The following is a 25,013-nucleotide window of genomic DNA, read 5'->3' on the forward strand; positions in this document are numbered from 1 at the left end:
GTCTTCCAGAAGGGGGAGAGACTCTGTGCTATTTGTTATGGAATTTGGAACAAAGTCCTTTTATTTATTTATTTATTTATTAAAGACAACTATTACAGCGGAAAATGAGCAGTCTTGGCATGCAATGCAAAGTACGTCCTTGATCTTATGAAACACTTAGGATATTTTCCGGGTCAGAGAGCTTATGTGCATGTGATACAGTGTTTTCCTGGAGCTTAAACAACTCAGAAGCAAATGCAGAAATAATCCTGTGACCAAATATGACACACATGGGTACAATAAATTAATATCTGAGGAGTCACCTAATATGAAAAAAAAAACAACCAATCACTCCGGTCACCTTGTGCTGTGATGGCACCCTGGCCATGTCCTGTGTGTATGTGGATACTGGAGTGGATATTACAAGTGCGTGTGCATGCATGTGTAACCCACACCCCTCCTGGCTGTGATGTTCTGTCCCCTGTAGTGGCACTGAGACAACTTAGATATTAAAGAGTGCCACAGCCTTACCTAATAAATATGTGACACTTAGCTCATGCAGTAAAGGCTCATGCATTGAGGTCCCAGGTTCGATCCCGATGACTGCGGTCGGTCGGTGTTACACAGACGCGTGCACACACACACGAACACCCTCCATTCTGATGGACCCAGCACAGCCCACGCGTTGCCTGGCTGCTATCCCTTGTGAATTATTAAATGGGAACAGCTAGATAAACTGCAACTTGATGTTAACAGACAAAGGGGAAGATGTTTTCCTTGTTATGTTTTCACCGTCTGGGTATCCGGCCCAGAACCCAAAAGCCAGGCTGCAGACCTCTTGGGGGTGTGGTCAGAGAGTGCTGAGGGTCATGGAGCTGGCTCATTTTACTAAGATGATTTCCCATATTAGCTTGTTAGAGGCAAACCACGCTGTAATAAAACACAGAGGAAGCGGCCTGACTTGTTTCCCATCCCTGGAGGCATGCAGTCCTTATAAAAGTGAAGCACCAGGAGCATGGCTAAAGGCCAGCAGTGGTATCAAACAAGTGCTGGACAAACGTCTCACTCCTTGTTCTGTTACAGTCCCGGTCAGCTGCACCCTCCCTGTTTCGGTCTGTGGCTACTGAGGCGGAGACTCCATGCAAATGACTTTGTGATAGGGGCGAACATCCACCAGGGACTAGGATGAGATGACTCATCCCTAGCAGGAGACGCCCCCATGCCTCTAAGGGCTCAGGGCTGAGATGCTACGCTCTGCTGTGCTGTGCCTTTTTTTCCCAACCCAGTGATCATGCTTTTTAAAACCTGCCTTTTAAAGGGCTAAAGATAGGCATGTGCCACCGGTGAAATGGTGGCTGCTTCCATTGGAGCCATTTCACTGGGAGATTTCACGACAAGCACGATGGGCCAGATCCTCTGCTGGTGCGAACTGAACTGAAGCCAATGGAGTTACAGAGGATCAGGCCCAATCACATTTTACTGACATAATCATCAGACTTTGTCACCTGTGGTTATTCTGTAAAGTTAGGGGCTGGATCTTACTTCCAGTGAAACCCCAGGGAGCTTTGCTATTGGTTTCAACGCAGAGTCAAGGCCCGGGCGGAGGGGCATGCAAGGAAGACAGGACAGACTGACACTGATCTAAAGTGGGAGTGGCTATATTTTCCATAAGCACCAATAAGAGCACACGGGAGTTTTTTCCCTTTCACCAATAGGAAATGAACACCGATGCCCTTGCAATTCAGGCAGAATATAACACAGATCATCGTCCTGTACTGATACGGCCGGTCGCACTGGGAAGCTACATTTCCTGGACAGCTCTGCCACACGTAAGGGCATAGGCCCACATTTTCAAATGGGTACCTCAGGTTAGGCACTTGAATCCATATTTAGGCACCTATTTTCCAGAATTGCAGACAGTGGCTAGAGACGTCAATAAGAAGCAACGGTGCTAAGCACCGCTAAGAGTTAGTCCACTTTTACTTAGACACCTAAATGTGAATGTAGGTGCCTCCGTTTGAAAATTTTGGCCCTAATGCCTGTAGCTATGCAACCAGCAGAGGAGGCTTCAGCCAGGATCTGTTTCTTGGTGGTCACAAAATATCCCTCTCTCTCTTTCTCTTCTGTATAGATGGAGGAGGGAGTCATTTAACACCAGCTGTGAAAATCCATAGTTAAATCCAAGCTGGGGTTTTGGGTTCATCTAAAAGTCCATCAGCACCCTTAGTGCAGGTCTCGAATCCGTTCACAAGGTTGTATGATATAGTCTCTTTTGCCACAGAGATAGACCTGAACCAAACCCCTAGATCCAGTCCCCATCCCTACTTGCTCAAATCTTTGGGATGTTCACAGTCTCCATCTCGATTTTACAGCTTTGTTCCGGGGACAGATCCTCAACTGGTGTAACCCCTTTCCTTCTTAGTAATCATTTACATTGCGACTCCTGTATAAATAAGACTATTTGAGAAATCAAGAGAGAACAGGATAGCTTAGCTATTTTAAGGACGAACTCCCCTAAAGTTGGGCAGGACTTGGAAACATTTTGAAGAACCTTACACAGGAAGCACAATGAAACTCGAAGGCAAGATGTAATGCCATCAAGATGATAACCTCACAAGTTGAACCTCACTTTAGAAATGGCACTTTCAGCATAAGCTTTTTTGGTGCCCAATCATCAGCCGGCCTGAATGGACACAGCTTCACTGGCTTCAAAGGAGGGATGCTGATTTACAGCAGAGAAAGATCTGGCCCTTTGCTGTCAATGGATCCTTTTCAACACTCCCTTGCTGGCCTGGAGCCATTGTCACATCTGTGTGCCTGGGGGAAGCAGCTGCAGGGTGTGAGTGCAGATGGAGGTTATTCTAAACGCTAAATGGGAGTAAGGAGCTGGGCTTGCCATAAAGCAGAACTTTTCAAGGCACATCAGTACGGGGGACTTGACAGCTTCCTTTCAATAATTAAACACGCAGCTTCTGATGCTGCATCCTGATTGGCTGAGACGGTTTGGAACTCCAGGGCACGGCTTATAATAAATCTCATCTATAAAAAATAATCACAACTGTCACAACATGCGGACATTGCTTTCTGTGACAAAGAGCTTCTACTCCGACCCATCAGTCCTAGACAAGCATTTGCCGCCCATATGGCACATTTATGGAAGGTCACTTTTCAGTCATCGCCTTAGATTTCTCCTGCATCTGCCCAGCCCCTCTGGGATTTAAGGGTCTGGATGTTTTGTGGGTAGCCAATCATCCATCCAAGAAACCAGGTGGTGGTTTGATTGGTTGGTGTTAAGTACTTCCAATGGACTGAAAATATACTCAACTCCCCAATTAAAAAAAAAATGTTGATTTTACAGCAGGTTCCCTGGAACACTACGGGTATGTCTACACTGCAATTTAACACCCATGGCCGGCCCATGACAGCTGACTTGGGCTCCTGGGGCGCAGGCTGCGGGGCGGGAAAATTGTGGTGTAGACATTTGGGCTCAGGCTCTGGATCTCTCCTCCCCTGTGAGCCCAACTCTGCTGACATGGGCCAGTCCCTGGTGTTTAGCTGCAGGGAAGACAAGCACTCAGAGTGCCTGCTTCTTACTCTTGAAGGCTGGTCTTAACTGTTTCTGAAGGATTCTTTTAAATCTCAGCATGCATTTCTCATCAGGAAGGACAGTAATCTCAGCTATTTGGAACTGTCAAAACAACCAAGTTTTTACCACCTTTTCGTTTCTTACACCGTGATCAGTTATTCCCGAAACATGAGATCGTCCCCTCTCCCCCGCATCCCATTATGCTTTTGCTGTAGCTCACTTGCCATCCATTGGCTTTGGCTTCCAAAAGCTTTAATGGGCCTCATGGGATCACAGAGAAATGTCATCCTTTGGGGCGTACCCAGGGAGTCGTTCAAAGAAAGCCAGGCGGTTTCACAAGGCATTTAATCACAACTGAAAACACACTCATCGCTGGCTTCAGTGGGACTGCAAAAGGAGTAAGTTAGCACTGAAGTCAGAAGTTCCTCTGATGACAAAGCAGCTGCGAGCAGAGTAGGCCCTTCAAATCAAGAGCCTTCATGTTCTATTACGAGCTGTGCTACTGACTGGTACAAAGCACCGGGTGAGTCATTTCACTGCTCTGTCCCTTGCTGCCCATTCTAGGAACAGGAATAATGGCATCGACTCACATTTGTGAAGTGCTTTGAGATGGCTAAAATGTACCAAAGTACCATAAATGCCAAAAAGTGTTGTTATTATAAAGCAGAACACGACGAGCGCTTCCTGCAGTGCAAAGATGGAAAACTCTGCACTTAATTAAAAACTGACCATTCAGTTACATTCCTCATATCTCAAAAGAAACGGCTCAGACTGGGCAAACTTTCCGAGGGCTGCATCGAACCATTACGGTTTTACTGTTATGGGCGGTCTGGGTGTGACAAAACTTATCAATGCGGGTTTGATTGCAGCAGAGCTCTAGTGGGAAACTCATAAACTACGCAATAAGATATCGCAGAGACACTATTACATGATCATAGATACACTTCTTTTGGCAGCGTGTAGAGGACATGGATAGGTAGCCACCGCCCTCTCCCTACAGCATGGGTATAATCAGCGGCGTAGATGGGGACACATGGCTTAGACGGGTAAAGACACTCCAGAGTGAGAGTATGGACCTTAGTACAGAACCTATGTGGCTGTTTACTCGCCCAAGCCGTATCCCGTCTACACTGGGACTGGAGTGTTTCTCCTGCCGCAGGGACAGACTCCGGCAACAGGGAAAAGCTGCGGCAGCTGAAGTCTCTCCTCACTGCCTCCTCCCTGCCAGAGCCTTTCACTGACACATGTAGCTACACACTGCAGCGTGGACACAGCCTGCTTTTCACTGCGGCATGTGGCAACACCTCCTCCACATGCCGCCCTTGTGCAGACAAAGCCTTAATGCACTATATGCAAGGAGACATTTTAGTCATGGGTATTTTTAGTAGAAGTCATGGACAGGTCACGGGCAGTAAAAAATTCACAGCTCGTGACTGGTCCATGACTTTTACTATACACCCCTAACTAAAGTTTGGGTGGGGGGCAGCGGGTGCTCTAGGGGGCCAGTCCAGGGGTGCCGCAGGTGCTGGGGGAGGTGGCCTGGGACCCCTGCTGGTGCCGGGGGAGGGGGAAGATGGCAGGGCTGGCAGCTCCCTACCCAGCTCTGTGTGTCCCTGCAGCTCCTAGGCAGTGGAGGGACCAGGGGACTCTGCACGCTGCTCCTGCCAAAAGCACCGGCTGCGCAGCTCCCATTGGCTGGAACTGCAGCCAATGGGAGCTATGGGGGCAGGGTTTGTGGGCGTTGGCAGCGGGCGGAGCCCCCTGGTTCCTCCACCTAGGAGCTGCAGGGCCATGCCAGTGGGAGCCCCCCACCCCAAGGTAAGTCCCCCCTCCCGCACCTGCCAACACCCTGCCTCTAGCCCCCTCCCACACACCGAAATTGCTGCTGCTGGCTGCTCCAGAAGTCACAGACAGTCACGGAAACCGTGACCTCCGTGAAAGACTCGTAGCCTTAACTATATAGAATCATAGAATATCAGGATTGGAAGGGACCTCAGGAGGTATCTAGTCCAACCCCCTGCTCAAAGCAGGATCAATCCCCAGACAGATTTTTGCCCCAAATCCCTAAGTGGCCCCCTCAAGGATTGAACTCACAATGCTGGGTTTAACAGGCCAATGCTCAAACCACTGAGCTACCCCTCCCACCCCCAATGCCAAGGAGGGGGTCAGAGCAGGAGCATGTGTGGTCTGGAGGAGGTTTCTGGCCTTGTCATGCTAAGGAGGGCTGCAAAAACCGATCACTAAAATTAAGCTGAGAAGGGAAGAGGGGGATTCTGTGAGTTTGATCAGGTTGAATCCTTGCCTGTGTAGCTCACTTAGCCTCTGTCTCACCTGAAATAGAGGCTGGGACCAGGGTTGTCTGCAGAGACCTCTGGTACAGTGCCCGTTGTTTATCTACGGTATATACCCTGGTTTATCTTTTACTAAGATCTGAAGCAAGTGTTTTTAGAGAGGAGGAGAAAGAATAACAGCTCATATCCTTCGTGCGTTTCAACACATTATCGCATTTAAGGGGAAAAGTTTGACACCGACTAGCATTTAGCAGTAGAATGTGGTGCCGCTTTCTCCTCACTTCAGCTCAACTGTGACAGTAACAGATGGATACGATCCAACAGGGAACCTCTCCCCTTCCAGCCAAAACATCTTCTCCAGAGCATTAACTCAGCCATCCCCAGAAACAAATTTGGCCGGGGCCTCCAATCCAAAAGAAAACCAAGTTGGAAAAGACCGCAACCTACAACTGACAGCATACTGCATTGTATATGGCCTTATCTGCCCCACTGCTGAGACAGAAAGAAGAAAGCGGGTGGACACCCGCTATGCTAGATAGTTTCCACCTCTGGCTGGCTTACTACAGAGAGGAAGGATGGTCCAGTGGTTCCGATGCAATCTTGGACCTTAGGAGAGCCTGGTTCAGTTCCCTGCCGTGCAAAGACTCCCAGCGTGACGGTGAGCAGCCACTCTCTGTATCTCAGCTCCCCGTCTGTAAAATGGGGATAATAGGACTGCCCTGCGTTCGAGGGGTGACGTGAGGATAAATACGTTAACGGCAGGGAGAGGCTCAGACACTGGGCTGTATAAGTACGTCAGACATCTCAGAACCCATCTGGGCTTTGACACATCTCTACCGGTAAGCACTGAGCACACCCCAGGAAGAAAGGGATCAGAGAGTCAGGGCTTTCTATCTCCAAACTGTAAACGTTACCGGCCATGAACACCTGTTCCCAGCCCTCAGGTAGGTACCTCCATTTTGCAGAAGGGTTAAGTGAGGGAGTCAGCAGCAGAGCCAAGGTGAGAATTTGGGGGTTGCTGGCATCTCTCTGGTCTCCGGGCCTTCAGGAATGACGCCTCCAAGTGATTTAAGGCTTGTTTTCACTGCGCATTAGCTCGAGGTATAACCCAAGTGTTGCCGCAACCCAACTCCCATCCACACACAAAGCTCTCTACTCGTTAGGTGATGCTTTCAACTCAAGCTAGCTGCGTGCTGCAGGGATTAGGGGATGGGAAGGGTCTGTCTGAAGCCCGAGAGCTGCTGATGCTTGAGCTAAGAATGCAGCGGGGATGCAGTTACAGGCAACAGTTCAAGTGAGCGCAACTCATCAGCGGCTGAGCCAATCACTCTGGGTAGCTGGGGTGTTGTTTTGCAGCGTAGCAGCTCTCCCTTGAGCTAAGCTAGCTCCAGTGGACGAACTCCAGCAGTGAAGTCATGCCCTGAATCACTTGGAGAAGTCATTCCTGAGAGACAGCCTCCCTTCCACTGGAGAGACACCTGACTGGGCATCACTAGTCCTTTCCACTCCTCCTTCAGGAGAACACGGCATGGCCACACTGCAGGGCGAGGCCAAAATGGGGAGCTCCCTGAGGTTCCGAAAAGGATAAGCATGAGAGGAGTGAAAAACTAAAGTACTTCTGGTTAGGGCCACTTAACAGAGCAAGGTCTCTACACAGATCTACGTGTTTTTAATTGTGTGCGCACATACACGTTTCTTCCACATGCACCTAGGATGGCCACCATCTTGGCCAGTACACTGAGAACTGAACCAAGGACCACCAGAGCTGACAGCCCAACTTGCTGTAACTTAATCTAAAGAATCAAGGCTCTGTAGCTCTGGCTGAAGGAGACACAAAGCTGTAGATTGGGCACAGAGAGGGACCCGTAAAACACACACACCAAACTCCGCTACCCAACATCTGAAATACTCTAACATTAGGGGCAGGGGAGGGCCACAGGATGTACTTTTTCATAAAGGGAACAGCACTATTCTGAGCTTAAACACAGTGTGAGAAATCGGAAAGACAGACCAAGCCACAGGCCGTGGCGGCTTTCAGCTATTAGGTCACAAAATGCCCCCTGATTACTAACCTCATCATTGCCAAACAAAAAAAAGCAATAGCTCTGCCAAAATTCACAAGTCTTATTCGCTCTCTGCTGACTCTACCTTTTTATTCAGAAATATAAAGATAAGTGACATCTATGCATCCAAGAGCCAGAATGTGCAGATCTGCAATGCATTCCATGGATGATTAACAGTTTCCCCATGATTCCCTGAAATTTCCTGACATTAGTAAATATTTTCATTAAAAGAAAAAAGCTATAAACTCCCCCCCCCCACAAGTTATGTTTTACCTAAATCTAAGCAAGGTATGAAAATATTTTCAATAGTCCCAGCAGCAGACATGGTCTATGAATCCTGTGCAAGCACCTTACGAGCTGGAGTCACCATAAGAAACACCCATGTGCCAACAGAAATAGAATCACGCATACATAATTTCTCCCTAACAACTAATCGGCATTATTGTTGGTCATTATTTGTATTAAAGTAGCGCCTAGAAGCCTAAAGAGAGAATTAGATACATTCATGGAGGATAGTCCAATTAGCCAAGATGGTCAGGCACGCAATCCCACACTCTGGGTGTGCCTAAACCTCTGACTGCCAGAAGCTAGGACTGGACGACAGGGGAAGATGCATCACTCAACAATTGCCCTGTTCCGTTCATTCCCTCTGAAACATCTGGTACTGGCCACTGTCAGAGTCCACAGGGCTAGATGGACCAATGGTCCAACCCAGTATGGTCGTTCTTACGTTTTCAGCCATTTTTCTGTTGGAATGTCCATTGAATGTGATTCCAAAGGGACTCAACACAATTGTGCCCATGTGCTTTGTTGTCTGTCATGCACTACTGCAGTGAATTCTGAGACAGGTTTTGATACTCTTCTAAAGGACTTGGGGGAAATGGGTAGGGCATTAGACTGGGGTCACATGGGCTCAAGCCAGAAGGTTGGCACATTGGGAGAGGCTGGGTCTGGACAGGGTAATACTTTCTCCATTGGATCTCACTAACGACAACAGATTTTTCAGCAGCTTTATCAGACTTGGGGATGAATCCAGCTGAAGCAAACTAGAGAGGGGCAGAGTCAGAGCGACACTAAAGAGGGAGGGATCTGAGTTACTACAGAGAATTCTTCCCCAGGTATCTGCCTGGTGGGTCTTGCCCACATGCTCAGGGTTCAGCTGATGGCCATATTTGGGGTTGGGAAGGAATTTTCCTCCGGGTCAGATTGGCAGAGACCCTGGGGGGGTTTCGTCTTCCTCTGCAGCATGGGGCACGGATCACTTGCAGGTTTAAACTAGTGTAAATGGTGAATTCTCTGTAACTTGAAGCCTTTAAACCATGATTTGAGGACTTCAGCAACTCAGCCAGAGGTTAGGGGTTTGTTACAGGAGTGAGCGGGTGGGCAAAGTTGTTTGGCCTGCAACGTGCAGGAGGTCAGACTAGATCAGGGTTCGGCAACCTTTCAGAAGTGCTGTGCCAAGTCTTCATTTATTCACTCTAATTTAAGGTTTTGCGTGCCAGTCATACATTTTAATGTTTTTAGAAGGTCTCTTTCTATAAGTCTATAATATCTAACTAAACTATTGTTGTATGTAAAGTAAATAAGGTTTTTAAAATGTTTAAGAAGCTTCATTTAAAATTAAACTAAAATGCAGAGCCCCCAGGACTGGTGGCCAGCACCCGGGCAGCGTGAGTGCCGCTGAAAATCAGCTCGTGCGCCGCCTTCGGCACCCGTGCCATAGGTTGCCTACCCCTGGACTAGATGATCACAATAGATGAATAGATTTTAAGGTCAGAAGGGACTAAGAGAGCTCTCCTCTCTGAATGGGCTGATGGTGGGATTCCCAAACAAGTGTTGGTACCATTGCCACATTCCTGAGAGGATAAAACAAATCAATGCAGAGTTCTCCAGTTATATCGGCCAATCTCTACAGGCAAATCTGCATCTGGATCTGAAATTTTCCAGACTTCAGGACTGTCAAATCCAGGAGTTCCACTCAGTCCAACAGGGAGCCAGGGGCTGGCAGCGATCTAAGCTTTTCTAATGTACAGCAGTGGTTTGGAGCTGGGGTTTTGGTTCAACTCGTCAGCGTGGACACAAAGCATAGCCCATATTTTGAACTGGTCCCTTCCTTCTCTTCTCTGGTGCTGTATCCCCTTGGGCATGCTTCTGCCCTTTCATCAAGTCCTTGGCTGTTAGGTGTATTGGGCTGGGAAATCATAAGCACCGAGGGCCATATCCTCAGCTGATATAAACGGTCACAGCTCCATTGAGTTCAATGACTTAAATGGAGCTATGCCGATTTACACCAGCAGAGAATTGGCTCCTTAATGTCTTGCTGAGAGTCCATTTGGGTGTTCTGTAGCATGCTAGCATTTGTCCCCTGGGACTTTGCCACAAGTTCACTGAGCTAACGCGAAGTCTTTATACAAAGGATGGGGTCTGCGACTCTTGTCAGCATCGGTATTACTGTGTGCAGAAGATGATGAGCAAGGACCACATATGCAGCGCATGCATTCATCACGCCATCGAAGCAATCTGTGGCATGTTTAAAGGAGTCTCATGACACTAGTCTTTCACCACAGGAGACTCACGTTCAAATTGGATCCCAAGAGACATGGGGGGCTCACCCAATCCTAAGGACATGACATTTATCCTGTTGGGTATTGTATTTAAAAAACGGGGAAAGAAAGTGTCTTTGGGAAAGCTGGCTTTACAATTCCGGGATGGTACCTCCCATGCGAAAAATCGGTCATGTCCCCGACAGTGCAGGCCCTGGGTTTGTTTGTACCGACTGTGGAAACACACAGCCTAAATAAAGCCTGACTTCTAAATCTATTCCTAATTACTGTGCCCTTTCCACTCTGGAACGCTGGAATCCCTAAAAAAATGTACCGCGACAGAAGTCACTACATGCATTCGCTCTCTGAAGCGTACTGGCTTTGGATGTAGCAGTGACAAAAAGCTGTTACCCTCTAGCAACTGGCCGACAGATGGGATATGGCAGTTACTGCCAGACGGAGGTAAAATCCTTCTTTTGGCTCAGGCGGCAGAGGTGTGAGTTTGTGGAGCTGAAGAAGCGGGTGCTAGTAGTAACCAAGGGTGATTTCAGGACATGGATTCATTACACAATCTTCTAAACCCATTTTATAGTAATACTGAACTTAAAATATAACGGGCATAGGTAATTACTGAGAGCATAACGACCGTGAATAAAATGGTCCTAGTAAATCAAACCATCTAGGATAAGAGATCCCATTAGTACCTCCTCCTCACAATCACTGCCTGCAGACATTTCCAAACTTAATCGCTAGAGACTTTAATTGCTTGTCAGATTCACATCTGGCTAGAGCCACATCCTGAGCTGATTTACCATCCCGTGGGGCGAAGGGACTAGAGGCCAAATGCAAACAGCATGAGGGCTGCATTACACAGGAGAAATTTTTCAAATCCATATAAAAGATTTTCACTTATCATTCCTTCTCTCCTCTGGGATGGTGAGCGGAAGTGATTTCTTCTTGGTTAATTGCCTTGGGGGGGGACCTGATGCTTGGATTTGCAGGAGCCGAGTTTTGCTGGCAGGAACACAAACTTCTGTTTCTGATATCATCCCACGCCAAATTTCAGGCTGCTCCCATCCAGTATTTGGGTTCAGACAATTAGGGAGTGCAAAGCAAGATGGAGAATTTGGCCCTAACTCTGGATTTAATTCCTGAATCAACACACCAGGCGTGGAGGAGTTTGGATCGGAGAGTTCTGACTCAGGCCTATGTTGGTCCAACGGATAAAGTATTGGACTGGGATTCAAAAGATCTAGGCTCTATTCCCAGCTGTGTGACCGTGGGAAAACCTCCCTGTGGTCTTTGTTTCCTTCCCAGCCTTGTGTGTCTCTCCCCTATTTAGGCTGTAAACACTCCAGGGCTCTTATGAAAGGAACTTTTCTTCACACCCCCACTCCAGTTTGGCCACCACACCAAAAGAATCAAGAATTTCTTCAGCTCTAGACCTGGGTGCTTCTTGAAAAATCATCACCCTGGAGAGAGACTAGCACCTCGCCTCGCTTCCTCTGGGCTTGATAGAAAACCAGTTACAGGCACGTGCCTTGATAGGTTAAAAGGAGACTCTTGGGCCTCAGCTACCGAAAATCAGATATACCAGCCTTGGTTTGCTCTATGGGCAAGTCAGGGCAGCCGCCTGCTTAGTCAGTCTCCATCCCTCTTCTTCCAAACAGGCAGGGCATTATAATGCACACACATGAATGCTGCTCCCTCACTGCTCTAGAGGAATCCTATAATGTTACCATCTCTTGAGCAGTACAGGGAGGCTGAGGGGAGGGACCACACAACATGCATGTGAAACCCCTCGCCACAGACACACTCACTAGTGATAGCGGCAGGTTCCTTAGTACAGAAGCTCAAGCAATGTCAAAGCTGCAGCCCTGGCTCTGGCCGGCAACAGATTTCCCCATAGCAGGAGGGGCGGTTTGTTTTGAGGGTAGTGCTGGGCAGAGGGATGCAAAATCTTGTCAGTCGGGTTTTGGTTTTGTTGACAAAGGTGGGTTGCAGGAGTTTTCCATTTGAGCTAAAGCTGCAGCATTCAGAGGGTTCAGGGACATGATCTGAGAACCGGGGCGTGTCCATTTTGACAGTGTTCCTTTAAATAGAGCGGGCAACATTCTACTCCCTTCTCAGCAGCCGCCGAGGGCCCCAAACGCAATGAAACCAGGGCAGTTCTGCCGTTTCAGACCTCAGTGCCAGGGTTCCACACCACCTTGTTCACTGCAGCCCAAGCTCCCGCCACACCGGTGCTTGGCCGTGGCTGGGGACAGGGCAGAGGTGAGGGAGTTCAGAAGCAGGGACCGTGGATCCGTTGCTAGGTAGTCCCCATTCCGCACCGTTTGGAGGCATAGCAGCAAAGCGGGCCTTGGAGGGAGATTCCATCTCCCCTAGCCTTCCATGCTTCGCAACCCAGCTACTCCAGGTTGGGAGAGGGGAAGGATGTTGCATTGAGGAATGACAGCCACAGGGGTTTAAGCCTGGCTAGGAGGCGCCTGTTTCGGCCTATTGTCAGCCCTCTATTGTCAGATCTCTCCTGCAAGACAGGTTTTCACGGCAGCGAACAGCGCTGGGCTAAGAGGAAAGAACAAAGAGCGGAGGATGCAAAGGCTGAACACCGCACGCCTTTGCAAACACGGTGACGCATCATTAAGCAATGAACGTTAGGAGAACAAGTCAAGGGCTGCAGAGGAATGCTGCAATTTTTCATGGCCCCGGGCTCAATGGCATATGCTGCTACACACAGCAAGCCGCGGCAGCTGTAACAAGAGAAAAGCAACACACTCTTTAGGATTTGCTCCTGAAGCAACATTAACCTGGTGCGAGCTAGCTGACATTAGCATGTGGCTGGCTCAGTAGGCGTCTGTACCCCATTCCTTTGTGGTATTCCCAGCTGGAATACGCCAGTGCGAACACGAGCGCCGCAGGGGTTCAATCACGGAAGAGATGCACTGACTTTGAATTTTACTTGCCGTTATTTGTACCAGGAGCCTCCGACCTCCTGCAAGCCCTGGAACCAAAGCGGAAGTCAGAGCACACAGCTGTTTGAGAGCCAGAGGACGGGCTTTCTTAGAGCACCCAAATGAGCTGGGAGCACAAGGCCAAGGTAAAGGATGTTGTGTGCCTATGTCACTTAGGCCCTTCTTCAAGTATCACTCTGAGCCTTTGTCACAATAGGGCCTGATCCCACGCCCAATGAAGTCATCAATGGGAGTCTTTCCATTGACTTTAATAGGAGCTGGTGAAATAATAGTCCGTGGTGATGTAGTGCCTCCCAGGTGAGATCTGAAAACACTTTCCAGCCATCATAGAAGTACGCCTCTCCTTCCCTCACTACTCGCATGCTGCGGGGCGGAAGCTGAGGCCCGGTGGCGTTAAAGCTGGCACAGTCACACAGGTAGGTGCCTAAAATACATCCACATTTAGACACGTAAATAAATGGCCTGTGATTAATGCCCAAAAGCTTCCATGCAAGTCTGTGGTACTGCCCGGAACAGAACCCAGCTGCCCACTCTCCCGGGCCTGCTGCCGCTCCATTCCCCTCATCACCCACCGACTCGCTCACTCTCCTTGCTGGAATGCAAAGCAGGACTTCCCTGCTGGTGATCGACAGTGACTTCTCCGGGCCCTGTAATCAGCAGCGCCTCATCCCCTGAGATCAAGCGCATCCCCTCGGCAACAAGTGCCATGCATCCTTGGGCAACATGCTTGTCTTCACTGCTAAGAAGGATGCCTTTTTTTTAAACCTCGGGGCAACTAGCATTTGTGAGCTCTCCTAAGGTAAAAACGAAGGGAAAACAAGGCACTTTGGTTCGGTTAACCTCCTGAGACAAACCCCAGGCAGGGGTTAGTGTACTTTGCTTTGTGGTAAAACTAACATGCCTTATCTCATGGTTTTGCCTGGGGAATCGCTCGCACACACCGTGACCCTGAGGCAAAAAACTCCAGCTCTTTAGCAGTAGAAAAAAAGCCTCAAGAAAGATCAGAATTCAGACCTAGTTCCCCAAAGCAAGTACAAGACAAGTTCTCATTCTCTGTCCCTCCACCAAAGCAGCGTCCGTGCACAGCCACGACTTGGCCAAGAGGCTGACTGCCCTCACTATGCAAGCAGGTCTGACCAAAATAAGATACCCCTCGCCCCCCATTTGCTAAAATAGTGGGATTTTAAAAAAAAATCAATTTTATTAGCTGCGGTGTCAGTGCAGAGTCACTTCAGGGGGTTCAGTTCACATATAAGGGATTTACTTTCAAGAAGGGCTCTTTGAACCCGCTAACTCCTTTATCTTTTCAAATAGTTGCACTGTGCACACACATTAAAAATGGATGAGGCAGCATGAGCCGTTATTTCTAAACCTCCTGCTCCGCTTGCAGAACTCGGTTTCCAAGGGACATATATATTTCAAACAGATAAAAGGACATGCTTTCCAACCCACCCCAAGCAGCCCACATTCTGCCGGTGGAACTCACTGCCACAAGGTATTACTGAAGCCAAGAGCCTAGCATTATTAAAAAGTGACTTTGGATATTTAATTTTCCCATAGCAACTTCCCTTTTAAAATAAAAACAAAATCCTTCCTCTAGTTTTGGACTGTTTCTTTTTGCACTGCAGCTATCAATCCCCAAGCATCCACTAGCCAATGAGAGATTAATTCTTCATTTCTTTTCGTTTGACCATTTTCACTAAGAAGCCCTGGGAGGATCACCAAGGGATCCTTTGGTCATAGATATCCAACAGTTTGTAATATTTGATTATGAATGGCTTTCAATAATCTCTAATGACTGGACATGTCTAACACATACGCTTAAAATCTCCTCTTTCACCACAATGTCTCCATCATTTATCCCCATTCAGTCTCTCTCTCTCTCTCATTTAACCTGACTGGTGATTAATCAAAAACACGGCTGCAACACACGATACCTTCTCAAAGCCTCAAAATGTATCCAATAATTTCTAAGGTATCAGAGGGGTAGCTCTGTTCGTCTGTATCCACAAAAACAATGAGGAGTCCGTTGCACCTTAAAGACTAACAGATTTATTTGCGCATACGTTTTCGTGGGTAAAAAACCCGCTTATGCCCAAATAAATCTGTTAGTCTTTAAAGTGCCACCAGACACCTCAGTAATGTCTTGTGTCCTCCTTGCATCAGAGGAATATGCAGCCTTCTTGAAAGATGTTTTCACACTGTAGATGCAATTAAACAGCAACCACATGCATGTGGCTGGGAATAAACCCAGCTGCCGTCTCTGAAGCAACGCGTTCATTTCTGAGAGACTGGCAGGGATCGCACAGAATCCAAGAGTGTTTCCTGCACGTGCTATTAGTAATCAGGCAAACAAGAGCCGGGATGTAATTACAAGTGCCGTGTCACTGTACAGAATCCATATACCCCTTGCGTTTGCCTTCTGAGGATAACAATCATACCATCTCTCTAGTATGATAAACTAAGGCACAACGTGAACAAGCCACATTGGATGATTCTACAGGGATAGTTGACAACCTGGCACCACCTAAGCCAAGTTCTAATTTGCTGCACTCACCCCACTTGGGTATGCGAGATGGATTCCATCACTTTAATGAAAGAAAAAAATGCCCTCGCAGACTAGAGGACCAATTCTGTGCTCACTGAAATCAATAGGAGATCTGCCATGGACTTCAGTATGCAAGCACACCTTTGAAAGCCCAAGGCTTGCGTGAACTGCCTTTGGGAGCCTTAGTCCGCTGCAGCGTGCATAGAACAAGGATGGCCGTTTGGTTGAGCCACAGGACTGGACTCAGGATAATGGAGGTCAGTTCTCAGCTCTGCCATGGACTCCCTGTGGCAAATCACAATCTCTCTGCCTCGATTCAGCAAGGTACTTAAGCACATGCCTAACTTTAAGTACTTTACAGCTAATGGGACTACCCACAAGCCTAAAGACAGACAACTGCTTCTCGAATTGGGGTGTCCCCATCTGTAAATGGGGACAATAATACTTCTTTGATCTCACTCTTCTTTAGTTAGACTGTGAGGTCTTTGGGACAGGGACTGTCTTCCACTGTATGTTTGTACAGCACCTAGCACAATGGAGACATGACTTCAAGTTGGGGCTGTGTCGGCTATTCAATGCAATAGAACAACACTGAATCGTTACCATCATCTGTAGGCTAAAATGCCCAGATAAAATCAGTGCCAAATGTCTCAATGGGCTTTAATTTATGGCTAGGAGTTTGGTCTGAAATCTATTAAATGATCTCCCTTGCCAAGGAAAATGTGGATTGAGGTTCTGTGGGTGGGGATCCCAGAAGACCACATCTAATTCTTATTACCAGTGATCACAGCATGTATTAGAGCATTGGTTGCTGATCCCATCTGTGCTCCATAACGAGCACCATTCACACTAATTTGGTGATCCTTCCCAATTATTTTCTTATGCTGCAATTATCAATACCTGTGTACATCATGCAGCATAGCGTTTCAAGGACAAAGGGCTTTTTCTTTGGGTCTCATCGGCTTTGGTATGTTGCCCAGCTCACTGATTACTGTAGTCATGGTAGCTGTTTTAATTACACAAAACTTCTCTTTAAGAACAGTCACTGTATTGTAAAGCACTGGGGTTTTGAAAGTGTCTCAACCAGAGTAATTCAGCTGCACACAGAGTGGGGGATTTTTGCAATGTACGTCCTGTTTATAGTTCCATTTTTTACAGCGTCTATACCCCATTAATCCAGTTATTAGAAATTTACATTAGCACAGGATCTGTGAATAGCTGGGCTCCCAAAGGGCTCTCAAAACTCATCCATTTGAGAATACTCTTCTCGTGACAGCTGCCCTCTCCAAAAGGAAAGGAAATGTAACTATAGCAATGCAAGAGCGAGGCACAGGAGAGCCTGTTAAATCTCAGGGAAGGGACCAAATTTGGTACGGATTGGGATTGCCGGATTCCCTCCTGCGTCCTCTGGCTATAAACGAGACTATGGTCCATTCCTTCAATGGCAGCTCTTCTGCTGATGCGCCATCATTTCCCCACCTGCTTCAAGTCTGATGTCAGCGGTGGCATTAACAAAGCCACTGGGGAAAAGTAAAGCAGTCAGCTGACTAGGCCTGTGCTTGACTGAGGAGTGTATTGATACTATGTGGCAGCAGCGCCAGAGATTCCAGGAAGTCCACTAGGGACTTCACTACAGCTACTGATTTTACACAGAAGGTACTAAGATACTATGGCAGGGGCAGGCAACCTTCGGCACGCGAGCTGATTTTCAGTGGCACTCACACTGCCCGGGTCCTGGCTACCGGTCCGGGGTGCTCTGCATTTTAATTTAACTTTAAATGAAGCTTCTTAAACATTTAAAAAAACCTTATTTACTTTACATACAATCGTTTAATTCTATATTATAGACTTATAGAAAGAGACCTTCTAAAAACGTTAGAATGTATGACTGGCACACGAAACCTTAAATCAGAGTGAATAACTAAGATTCGGCACACCACTTCTGAAAGGTTGCCGACCCCTGTACTATGGTGATGGGTAGCAGTATGAAACAGAGAGAAAAGTGTTAAACAGAGATTCCTTCTCTCTAGGGATGAAAAATTACACCAGAACCACCTCTGTCTCTGTATCCCCAACAATGTATCCACTTTGCACTGTGAAAAAACAACACTACACTTGGCTATTACAGTGAGACGTGCTATAGGAAAAAAATACTATTCCATTTCTGTAGCGCCTAGAGGCTCTGACTGAGCTCAGAACCCAGTTGTGCTAGGTGCTGCATATACGCATAACACTCTAAGAGACAAGACAAAGGAAGTATCATCACCCCCATTGGACAGACGGGAAAAGGAGGCACAGAGAAATTAAGTGATGTGACCAGAATCGGGCAGGGAATCTGGGGCAGAGCAGCAATTGAACCCAGGCCCGTCTGATGTCTTAACCACATCATCATCCTCTTCCTTTGAAGGCCTTGAACCAGAGATACAGGCAGAAAAAGTCTCTTCTTAAGGGAACAATAAACCTCCCTTTGCAGCAAGAAACTCATTATGCATGGAATAGTATTCAAAAAGTCAAGGGACATGGTCACTGTGGTGTGTCACGGTTTGAAACCCAACTGGCCTTCGTGGCTTGAGCCACAGCAACCCAGAGCACAACAGACAGCGGGTGGTGGGTCCTGTAATTCTGTGTGTGCACGGGGGGGGCTTTTTTAATTAGTGGGGGGATGAAGGTGGGAGGGATAACAACTTATGTTGAACAAACCACCTTGTGCGACAGATAAATCCCATTTTTATCTTAGCAATCAACAGAAGCAGAGCAGCAGCCGGGAGGTAAGTCAATGCAACATGCACTCAGGGCTACACGGCACCAAACGAAGTCAAAAATTTGCCACTGAAATTATAACACAGCCCAAGTAGTAAACATGCAGCGCCGTCTGCAGCTACAGCTGCCGTATATTAAGTCCAACTGCAGTGATATACTGCAAACAGACCACTTCATTAACAATAGGCTTTCGCTATTTGTAGCTTGTTCTTTGGAGGAAACACGCTGTCATCACTGCATAGCTACACCTGAATTACTCTGTGAAACAGGGTTTCTCTGGCAAGGCCCACACAGCTAGAAAATCTTTATTAGGTAGAAAGATTCTGAGTAACATACGAGTTTTGTTTTATCTTTCTGTCCTTCGCGGGAGATTGCATGATCATGGAACATATTTAAGAAAAACAATAGGCTTGGGGAGTTGATGTTTTTTTTAAGTATGGATTTTCCTGCATGATCCCAAAGCCTAGAGCCAAAAAATGCTTTGTGGGAGAAAATCCCTTCATTTAACAGTGCTGAAGACTATATACAATGTGTGAACAAGTGGCCTATATTTGTTTGGTTTTCTAAGGGCTTAGGGCTTGAGCCAAAGCCAAATGTCAATGGGAGTTTTCCCACTGATTTCAACAGACTTTGGGTCAGACTTTAGAGAACACCTACACTGCAAGAAAACACCTGCAGCTGGCCTGGGTCGGTGACTCGGGCACGCGGAGCTTGGGCTGCGTGGACATAAAACAGCAGTGTAAATATTCAGGCTAGAACCCAGGCCCTGGGATCCTAAGACATTCATATAAACAACCTCCCTAAGACAAGGAGGGGGTTGCTGCCATCTGTGGAGACCTGCATCAAAAGGAGCAGGGATCAGGTTCCGAGATGGCAGATGTCTGCAGTCATTTCAGAGAGCAAACGCTGCTGCTAGTTTTCATATAAAGTTCATCTGCGCTTGGTTTCCATAGTCAAGGCTTTTTAAGATGACAGTGCAAGAAGTGATCTAATTAAAAAAAATGCAGGAATGGATAAAAGGTAGGTATGTATTTTCTTATTGCTAGGGTTAGGGTGACCAGACAGCAAATGTGAAAAATCGGGACGGGGGTGGGGAGGGGTAATAGGAGCCTATATAAGAAAAAGACCCCAAAATTGGGACTGTCCCTATAAAATCGGGACATCTGGTCGCCCTAGCTAGGAGAGGGGGTGGTGAGAAGGGGAAGAACTTTCATGGTATTTTTTTTGAGGGTGAAGAAAGCGATCAGCACTACGTATTCCTGTACGGGCAGCTGACGAACAGGGGAAGGTGAGGTTAACACGTAGGAAAAACACGGAGTCAGAAAGTGCAACCAAAAAAAAAAAGTGTCATCAACACTTTGCTTCTGTAATTACTATGCCAAAGATTTCCAGATAAGAGAGTTTAATGGGAGTTTTAAAAGCCTGTAATAAAATAAATGTGAAAATTTAATTGATATACTGTAGGGGGGAATATCACACCAATGGACTACAAGCCATCGGGCCTCTTGCATCCTGGCTGTCTACTGGACTTGGGGTTCCAACCAGCCCCCCGTTAAACTTAATGGGAGTCTCCCAATTGACTTCAATGGAAGCGTGATTCAGGCCTTGCAGAATGTTATTGGTCTACAGCAGGCTTAGCAGTATGGCCAGCTTGCTCTTCCTGCACCTTTCAGACCTGGGTAAGTGATCAGAAAAGAGTGAAAGAACCGCAAGAGGGTGTAAGCAACACACCAAGCCAGGGCCTACCTTTCGCAAGGTCAGTGTAATCTATACATGTGGATTTCCCTCCGCCCGCTCCCACAATGCTTTGATGCTTTTTTCCCTTAAAATAATAATCACTATAGCCTTCTCCAGGACTCAAGACTACTCTGAATAATAAACAGTGCCTAACTCAGATGGGGCTTTTGATCCGCACAGCACTTTTCAAACCTTCGCTCAGCACACTGCCCATTGTACCTTGTGGAAGCTGTCAGTTTCACTGTTTAGAGCTCATCTTACACACAAAACTTGCATCCCTTTAACTATATCGGCATAGTTACAGGGGTACAAACCCCAGAGTGTGGATACAGTTATAGCAATATAAAGGCACTTTATGCCTATTCTTGCATGGGAAGGGGAATCAGCTGACTGCCACTATGACTGTCTCCACACTTGGGATTGCACTGGTATAACCATATCAGTAAAAACAACAAAAATCCTCCCCCTAACCAACAGTTAGACTGATACAAAATCTGTGTGTAGACCAGGCCTAAAGCAAAGGGGTGAAGTGACTGGCCCAAGGCCATAGAGAAAGGATCAGAGCTGGGAAGTGAATTTGGGAGTTCTAGACTATGACTCACGCAACAGCAGTAGCCTGTATGTGCAAACTGAAGCACCGTTTTTGCAGCTAGCCTGCCATGGGCAGATGTGCAAAAGGGAAGCATTCTCCCCAAACAAGCCTGCACTATGAATCTGCTGCAGCCCCATGGCGAAAGTCAGCGCCCCTAATGCAGCCCCTTTCAGAGTCAGATCCCTGAAGAGCTGGGTAGCCAGGGATCTTTCGGCACTGCCCTCTCTGATACGTGAGGTGTTTCGCCACCCTGAGGGAGCCTTGCTGTGGTGCTCGGTGATTGCTTGGCACTTAAGGTGTTTGCAGGAGCGCAGCTTTATTTCGTTTCCAGTTCCAACCGGCTGTGCCTAACAAGAGCGAGACAGCACCTCGCCCAGAAGCTCAGCCCTTCACGGCAGTCCCCCCAGTACTAGAGTTGTCAGGTGCAGGCTGAGGGGGAACCCAGAATCCTGCTCCCCCAAGGTTAGGGGAATCAGACCATCACAGCGAAGGGGATCAGCGAGTCAAACGTCAGTATCAAACTTCCCACAATGATCATAAAGAACGGGTTGGACTTTTTAAACAATGGAAACAGCTTTTCCCTGTTCTTTCAGTCATAGCCAGGACAACTGACCCAATGAAATCAGGCTCCACATTAGCCCTGCAGGTTGTGAACTACCAAAATCGCCAACTGGCTCCCTCTAGCCCACATAATCCCCTTCATTTCAGAGCGGTAACCGTGTTAGTCTGTATCAGCAAAAACAACGAGGAGCCCTTGTGGCACCTTAGAGACTAACATTTATTTGGGCACAGGCTTTCGTGGACTAGAACCCACTTCATCAGATGCATGGAGTGGAAAATACAGTAGCAGGTATGAATACACAGAACATTTCAGTGACTGGAGCCTGATTTGCTAGGGTTTTCCTGGCCAGTTATTTAACCGTCATTAGCATTTCAATGACAGCAGCCAGCCTTTGAAGGGAGTGGTAGGAAAGGGGGACAGCCACTCTTGTGGGGACGCTTTGTTTCAGGCCCAGGATGGCTGTAGATCCAACAAGACAGAAGGGTGTTTATTCCCAGGAAGTGGAACTAGGCTTGTGTGGCCAAGATCCCAGTTTTCCTGCATGGAACAACCCAGGATTCTACCAGATGCCACAAGAGAGTTTGTATTAAAAAAAACAAACACTCTGTGGGGGTTATTTTGGGAACGTACAGAACAGAGGTGCAAGTCACCATAAAACCTAAGGACAGTTGGGGTGAAAATGCAGGAGTGTTGCAGATTTACTGGGAGAGGGGACATACACTGGACTGTATAAAGCTTAGGAGGAGGAAACGTCTCCCTCTCACTTCTATCTGTGCCCACCCTGCAGTCAGGGCCGGCTTTAGGCACTGCGGGGCCTGATTCGAAAGAGCTGCCTTCAGCGGCACGGCAGCGGCGGGTCCTTCTTCCACAGCAACGATCGAGCTGCCGCCGAAGACAGCGGCGGGACTTCGGCGGAAGTGCTATTGGCTGCCAGTGCCTTCGATGGCACAGCGGCGGAGGGTCTTAGGGATGTTGCGGGGCCCTCTTAGGGTGCGGGGGCCCGATTCAAGGGAATCGGGTGAATCGCCCTAAAGCCAGCCCTGCCTGCAATGACTGTGCACACATGCAAACTACCTACACACTCTTTGCTCTGATGTTGTCTCACAGGCTAATAAAACTGCATTAGAAGCAACTCAATCATTTAAAAACGTTTTGCAAGGAATTCCATAAAGACGACAAGAGGAGGATGGATTTGCACTGTTGATATAAAACGCCTTCCCTATTGTTCAAGCAATTAGGAAAAGGTCCCTCCCAACTACTGTGCCAAATAGCCCGTAAACCAAAACTGTTCCCCTCCATTAATACCTGTTCATGTCCTAGCTAACGGTCACACCAGCAGTTTTTCTGTATTAAACACTATGTGACTCCTCAGGAAATTGAGCAGTGGCTCTGCCACGGGCCCTGCCCCCACTCCTCCCCTTCCCGCCCCCTCCCCTGAGCCTGCCGTGCCCTTGCTCCTCCCCCTCCGGAGCCTCCTGCACGCCACGAAACAGCTGATCGGGAGGTGCGGGGAGGGAAGGGGAGGCGCTGATTGGCAGGGCTGCCGGTGGGCAGGAGGCGCTGGGAGCGGGGTGAGGGAGCTGATGGGGGGCTGCTGGCATATTACTGTGGCTCTTTGGCAATGTACACTGGTAAATTCTGGTTCCTTATCCGGCTCAGGCTGGCCACCCCTGAGCTATGCGACAAAGTTCCAGATTAACATTTCCTCTGGGAAATTTGCCAACAATTAATAATTACAGGAGCACAATGCCACATAGATTGCTGCTCTGGCCGTTCCCCTAGCTCAAGGTAGCAGAGACCTGCGGTTTTGTATAAGTCATCCTAGGTTGCATTCCCCTTTATCAGCATGTGGCCAGAGTGAGCAGAATAGCTGATGATCATGAAGGCAACCACAGCCATGGAATCACTGAAAACTCCAGCAGATAACGAGTGCAAAGAGGACAGATATTTGTGAGAATTCCTCTGGGGTCTGTGGCTTGGTTTTTTCCAGAGACCCTGATTCACAGTTGGATATTCCATGAGAGACTCAACCAGACTCAAACATTAGACGAGAAAAGTCTGGATGAAGTTAAGAGATATCCTGCCACTGGTTTTTCCCCCACAGAAACTTCTCCAGGAGTCTGCTAAGCATATAGTGCACCTAAGTACAGGTAATGATCTGAGAAATACTTCAATTATCTGATCTTACCTAACTCAGAAGAAATTCTGTAACTACCAAGTACATTTGTAAGACATCCCTGGTTCGATCTGGGTAGGAGTCTGTACTGCTGAGGAAACGTATGAACTATAGTCAGCAGTTTACTTTAATAAGCATCACAAAAGCAGCCTGTCTGGTGTCTAACTTTCACATGAACACTGCCAACTTATTATCTTTGTAGATTCCGATGTGATTACGCACTGGGGGTGGAGGGGAAGCCAATTTTATCTAAAGCATCATGTTAAAAGAATCTTACCTAATTCCTTTGGTTTGAACGATACTGTGGTGGGAAAGTCTGGATACAGCTGATATCACCTGGAAAGGAGAAAACAAAAAAAAACCCTGGTGTGATTACAATAGAAAAGGGAAGCTATAGCTAAAACTATGGAGAGAAAGATACTTGGGGATCGATTTTCAGACCTGCTGAACATCTGCTGCTTCCATTGACTACTACTGAAATGTGAGTACATGGCCCCCCTGACAAACAGGCCCTTATGATCAGTTGTGTGGTAGTTCCCAGCAGCCCCGGTCATTGATCAGGACCCATTGTGTTAGGCGCTGCACAAACACAGAACAGAAAGATGGTCCCTGCCCCACTAAACTTTATTAAAACTGAGATCACAACCCTATCAAGAGGCAAAGTAAAACTGGAACATTCCAACAAACCAGCAGATAACACACAAGGGCTTTAAAGATTGATGTGACAGCACATAGCCCTCACGGTGTTCACATGACATTCCGTCAATGCTAACACAACTTTCGTTTTTGCTGCTGAATAGAAACACACAAAAACGTTAACCTTCTAATATAAAGGAAACAAATAGGTACCAATGTAATACAAGGAAATCCCATCTTGGAGCTCACGCATTCTAGATCTGCTCTAATAGTTTTATGCAATAACCAGGTACCTCTTGACGAAGTCTAGCCATGCAGTCTTCTATTGGATCATTTATGATCTTTTTGCACATGAAATAAATAGATTGAGCCAAATTTCACTGCTAGCGGGAAGTGGGCTCAGCTCCTATCATTTCAACGCAGTTGTGTCCACTTATATCAGAGTGAACTTGGCTCACTGTCTTGTTTTGTTAATAGATCTGACCCAGAATCTGATAAATGGCCAAAAATAAAGAAGCATTAATATTTCAACAAGAAAAAAGCCAGCATGAATTTTTTTTGTGTA

At 47.4% G+C, this 25,013-nt stretch overlaps 1 protein-coding gene across 2 annotated transcripts in view; it reads right to left on the reverse strand.

The window, feature by feature from the left end:
- The window catches only part of VAV2 (vav guanine nucleotide exchange factor 2), a 303,317-nt gene that overhangs the window by 91,296 nt on the left and 187,008 nt on the right, over positions 1-25,013 (reverse strand). For both annotated transcript variants that reach the window (XM_039506402.1, XM_039506401.1), the window contains exon 3: positions 24,090-24,148. In XM_039506402.1, coding sequence (XP_039362336.1) covers positions 24,090-24,148 — 59 coding nt within the window. The remainder of the gene's footprint in view (positions 1-24,089; positions 24,149-25,013) is intronic.

The sequence above is a fragment of the Mauremys reevesii genome, linkage group 19 (assembly GCF_016161935.1).
Source record: "Mauremys reevesii isolate NIE-2019 linkage group 19, ASM1616193v1, whole genome shotgun sequence".
In the NCBI taxonomy this organism is placed as follows: domain Eukaryota; kingdom Metazoa; phylum Chordata; order Testudines; family Geoemydidae; genus Mauremys; species Mauremys reevesii.